Raw genomic sequence first — 6,000 nt, forward strand, 5'->3', positions numbered from 1 at the left:
CATTTCGAGCCAAACTTTTTGCAACGATGCCAATAGTACATACTTATTGTGAGGTAGAGTAAGTCGATGCATCACAAGACAAAACTTGTGATTTTGTTGACTTTAATGCTTCAAAATGTTATTAAACACCTTTATAAGGTTTTAAATGTGTTAAAAGGTTAGAGTTATCGATTAATTAGTCAGATAAATTTAATCTTGTTAGTCAAGTTAGGACTTGAACATTTTGCTAGAAGTTAGACCCGTTGAGGTGGCTAAGCTTTGATGGAGCTAACCCATTGGAGCCAATTGGATCTTTCCTATAAATCATACTGTACTTCTTTTGACATAATATTGGTTAAAAAAAAAAAAGATATTACAAATGTCTTTTATCTCCAGAAACAACTATGTTAAGATCCCTGTTAGAATAATCAGATGTATATTTGTTTCATACAATGAAGACATGTCGATAAGTTTACACTGGAGCGAATCATATATCGCACAAGTTTGTTGTATCTTGAACTTTTAAGTAATCAGTAGTTGTTACAAAAGTTATATTATGACTGCTATACTATATTTTATAAACACCATTAGCAATAGTCATATGGTTGGTTTTATAGTATAATTATGTTACCAGCATGATTGTGTAGAGCCATATAACATATGCGTACTGATTAGCTTCTTTGGCATCTAGTTATTGTAACTTCCCCCTACCTAAAAGGAAAACGATAAATAATGTATTATGCATGCTATCATTTAGTACACACATGGCTACATCCCTGGTTATAAACAGTTGCCCACAAGATCAACGAAATTATAACCACCGTTTATATCTTAACCAACTCGTTACATTCAAATATTGTTCAGTAGCAATTGCAATGGCCATGAAGATTGAAAAGCAATCAACCAAAATCATTAAACCTTTAGTTCCAACTCCAACACTTCGTCGCTACAAGTTAGGCCTCGTTGATGAGTTTGCTCCTTCTATAAACGTCGGTGTTGTACTTTTCTTTTCCTCAAATAGCAACCATGACCCGAAGTTTATTGCCCAACTTGAAAAATCTCTCGAGAAAACGTTAACTCGGTTTTACCCTCTTTGCGGTAGATACGACAGCAAAACTCAAACCATTGATTGCAATGACGAAGGTGCTGATTTTATATCCGCCAAAGTTAACATCAAACTACAAGATATTCTTGTTTCCGAAGATGTTCACTTCATCGATGAATTCATTCCGTCCAAAATTGGGGTCGTTGATGACCAACTTAACGCCTCATTACTTGCAACTCAAGTAACCACTTTCGAGTGTGGAGGCTTAGCACTTGGCGTAAGCGTTTCACACAGACTAGTTGATGCTTCCACACTCTGTACTTTCATAAACGAATGGGGTCTTATAAACCGAGCGGAACATGAGACCGAACCCGCGGGGCCCGGGTTCATCTCATCCTCATTGTTTCCCGCTCGTGGTTTACCTCCGTATCCCGTACCACTTATGGGCGACGACATGTTTACCAAGTTCATCAGAAAGAAACTTTCATTCAGTGCGAGTGTCATATCAAATATGAAAGCGAACTATACAAACAGCACTCGTAAATGGTCTAAAGTACAATTGGTGTCCGCAATCATTTGGAAGGCTCTCATGGTCGTTGATCGTGCAACGTACAATTGTCAAAAAGAGTCTATACTCCTGCAGCCGTTTAACCTTAGGGGGAAAATGGCGTCCGACATACCTAAAAATGCTTGCGGTAATCTTTGGGGATATTTCGCCACAAAAGCTACGACTAATGAAACAACCAAAGAGTTAACGGATCTTTTGTGTGATTCGGTCAAGAAAACCGTGAGTGAGTTGTCAAAGGCCTACCATGACACCGAAGAAGGACAAATGATGATCTTGAATTGCTTGATACAACTTGGAGGCGTAGATTTGGAATCGACTAATGTGAGTGGTATTACTAGTTGGTGTAAGTTTCCTTTTTATGAAGCTGACTTTGGTTTCGGAAAGCCCTCCTGGGTAGCACCGGGGACCTTACCGATACAAAATTCGGCATTTTTTATGGATGATTCGGAAGGTAACGGACTCGAAGCGTATGTATTTTTGGAAGTTAAAGACGTCCTGTTTTTTGAAGAAGCTCTGAACTCCATAGCATTCGCTACTTAATGTCTACCCTTTTAATCATTTTAATTTCTTAAATTATTGGCGTTCTGTTTGTTTGTGCCCTTTTATTCTTATATGATTTCTCATTGCATTTTTTTAGTCTTATAAGAATTGATAATCTGTTTTACATATGGATCTCTTTTCTGGGGTTTATAGAACAGTTAATCCAGATGTGTTTGGTTTGGTGGATAATAACGTACCCTAGAATGCCAGTAGAGATGTCAAACACCACACCACAACACGACCCTCACTGAACCCCCCCTATGAATCCAATTCCGAGTATGAATATTCGTCATCATCGTCAGCAACATCTTCCTTGTTTTCCATATCCTAACAAGCGTAATACATTGATACCATTTATGTTCATCTCTGTGTCTATTACATTTCATAAGATATTGCTCTTAATGTAATTGAAGAAGTGGTGTTTATCTTTCATTTTAATCTTTATCCTATGCCGAAAACTAGACAACGAATGATCAGCAAAAAAACCCGACCATTTATTCGGATTATCATCCACTTTTTTAATTTGTTGCACAAGATTAACCTCCTTTTAATTAAGATTCCAGGATCTTCCTCAAATATTCATGTTCATGTTCAAACGTGTTGATCTTAATGCTCACTTCACTTTCATCATCATTCATACTAAAAATTCTACCAAAAGAAAGGAACTTAACATTAAATTCAACTACAAAGCTGTTAGGATTTAGGACCCAAACAAGACATATGATTTATACTAATCACCACACCCACGAACGACAAACGAATAATTAAAGCATAATGATAAATTAAAGCATAAAACGACACGGGATTTAACGTGGTTATATCCCAACTCCAAAACACAGAGAAGGGTTTACTCCACGGGCACAAATCAAAGATTTTTACTATATTTTTGTGCAGACGGTTATGGATTACAAGAGGTTGTATTTATAGAGGAAAACAAACAAGGAAACAAATCAAATTGACTTGCTGGCCAAGCTGAGGAGATTCTTCCAGGCACCTTCTTGGAAATTTCTTCTCGAATACTTGCTCCACAAGTTGCCTTAACCTCCAAGCTATACATTCCAGAATCTAGCCTATGATTTTCTTTCCTTTTGTTTAAAGATCTCCATATCTTCAACAATCTCGTACTTGGAGACTTTGAACAAACCTTCACCAACCCGTCAACTATGTTCCTTCAACACCCACAATAACTCCAGATTAGCCGATTACCAACTCCTTTTGATACCGTCGGATGAGACACCTGAATCACGCAGCACTTCACTCGTTATCCTACGAGCAAGTGAAGTCTTTCGACACCAAAAACACCGCTGAGCGATAATCAAATCTTTTAGTTACTAGCTTGGCCTATCTCGGTTTCTATCGCCACCATCTTCTAACACGAAGATCATCTTCTTACACTAGAAGACCAATTGAGTGAGCGAGACTTCAATCTCAGGATTCTTCATGAGACAACACCGCCTTACACATCAATCTAGACATGTCCAATCCCGAACACACATGTCAACGACCACTCATACAGATTATACCCGTCTATTTATGATTTCCTTCACCAACAAAAAAGGAAACCCAACAGACGCCTTTGTAGACTATTCTTCAAGATTTTCTAGTGAGAACGCAATCACTACCTTGAAGTCTACCACCTTTTTTTCAACTTTTCGCTTTCTCGCTGGTACACTGACCTCTTCATAGCTATGAATTTCACAAACCCCATCTTCTCTCCTAAGCATGCTCCCATTGTACGAGCAAGAATTAAATCGCGGCTACTCGAGAAGAAACTTGATTTGTATCACCGGTTAGTCACAATTTACTTTGTTATCGGAGAATAAAATAAGTATTTGAAGCTCTAGCGTTACCGCGATCAACACACTAAACATGAGAACATTGGAGAAACAAGTCGCTCAACCATCTCCATAACCCATTAGTTCTCTAACTCCCACTAGCTCGATAACTTCCGTCGGTTACCAAACTCAATCCCGAAACCCTCAACGATCCTAGAAAGCTCAAGTTCCGGAACTTACACGATTATCCGCTCCTATCCATCACCTAAGAACTTCTAATTGATTACCATCGAAGAAAACCGCTCACTTTGTTGAAACATCAACCAAACCCGAGCAACCGTCGAACGCGTTCTATCCGACATCCTTCGACAATCAGTTTCCTTAGTGACTAGGAACTCTAATACGCCCGCATATTCCATGATCGCTGGAATATTTGACCAAATACTATTGGTCATCCCGTTTCCAATCCGCAAGCACCAAACATTCCCGATACTCCCACTAAGGATTTCAACTCGATGCATCTTGTTTATTACAACACCTCCCAAATATGAGTTAAACCACCCAACCGAGATCTCGTAACAAACCCACATCATCGAAAACACAGCTCGTATCGCTCGAAGTTTTCGAGACAAAACCATCTCTCGCTCGCGTCATCAAACCCGAAAAACTTCATCCTGAAAACTGCCTAGATTCGAAAAATCATATCTCAAGATCCAACAGTCAGATCGGCCTCCACTTTTTAATACATGTAGATCAGTGTGTCTACTATCCACGACCAAAAAATCCAGTCGATCCAACGGTTAACGAACCCACTACGAATTCTCTACTAAAGTAGCTCCTAGAACTCCTAATTTGAAAGTTCAAACATTCTTTCGTACGGGATCGCGAAGAATGAGAACTCAAATCCGAAACCCCGATCTCCCGAAAAATGTCTCCGCAATGAAACCATCGACCCGACCTCTGACTCCATAACCCTTCGCGAACCATCACTATCATAATACAATTCATCGGCTAATTGCATCATAAAAGCCAAGATCAGACTAACCTTGGTGTGATTAATCTTTAGGGATAGATAGACATACCCCAAGATTATCGCGAACAACTAAGTCACCTGGTCTCGATACAGGTTGCAAGACAAATCCCTAACCAGTCGTTTGATCAAAAAAAAAATTCGGGTCGGAACAAATCTTGCGATCGCGATCAAAGGTTTCACGGTCGCGAGCCCACCAATTTCAGCAATATCGTTTTCTTGCTTTCAATTCGCCATCGCTCCCAAACTTGAAACCTTGATCTCATGCTACCACTTGTTAGGATTTAGGACCCAAACAAGACAGGTGATTTATACTAATCACCACACCCACGAACGACAAACGAATAATTAAAGCATAACGATAAATTAAAGCATAAAATGACACGGGATTTAACATGGTTATATCCAACTCCAAAACACGGAGAATGATTTACTTCTGTGACAACCCGAAAATTTCCGTTCAAATTTAAACTTAATCTTCAAATGATTTAATGTTTCCGACACGATAAGCAAAGGCTGTAATGTTGAAATCTCAAAAACTTTGAACTGTGTTTCAAATATTCATTTGACCTTCGACTATTCCCGACGATTCACGAACCACTATCTGTAAATAAATACATATATATTTAAATATAAATATATAAATATGAAAGAGAAACTTATGTGATTTAATTCATTTGTGTAAATAAAAATAATATATAATATTACTATAAATCTATATATATATATATATATATATATATATATATATATATATATATATATATATATATATATATATATATATATATATATATATATATATGATTTAGAATTTATTTAATAAACGCTCGTAGCACTCGTTTGTGTGAGGACCCGTCCCTACCCCCTGGACGAAGTCATCAACATCTGGTCCCATTGCGAGGTACTGACCTAAATATGCCATGAATGACTCCAAGTAATATCTTTCAATTGAGCAAATGCACAGCGGAAGACTTAATTCGTACCTGAGAATAAACATGCTTAAAAGTGTCAACCAAAAGGTTGGTGAGTTCATAGGTTTATCATAACAATCATTTCAATA

At 37.9% G+C, this 6,000-nt stretch overlaps 1 protein-coding gene across 1 annotated transcript; it reads left to right on the top strand.

Moving 5' to 3' along the window:
* Positions 1–743: 743 nt before the first annotated feature.
* On the top strand, positions 744–2,132 carry LOC139870449 (pelargonidin 3-O-(6-caffeoylglucoside) 5-O-(6-O-malonylglucoside) 4'''-malonyltransferase-like). Its single transcript, XM_071858255.1, has one exon. It carries the CDS (start codon positions 744–746, stop codon positions 2,130–2,132), a length of 1,389 nt encoding a protein of 462 aa, XP_071714356.1.
* The last annotated feature ends 3,868 nt before the right edge of the window (positions 2,133–6,000 follow it).

Source organism: Rutidosis leptorrhynchoides, chromosome 10, assembly GCF_046630445.1.
Source record: "Rutidosis leptorrhynchoides isolate AG116_Rl617_1_P2 chromosome 10, CSIRO_AGI_Rlap_v1, whole genome shotgun sequence".
NCBI lineage: Eukaryota > Viridiplantae > Streptophyta > Magnoliopsida > Asterales > Asteraceae > Rutidosis > Rutidosis leptorrhynchoides.

What these genes read in the sequence shown, in the direction of transcription:
- LOC139870449 (XM_071858255.1), top strand. Translation starts at nt 744, where the DNA reads ATGGCTACATCCCTGGTTATAAACAGTTGCCCACAAGATCAACGAAAT.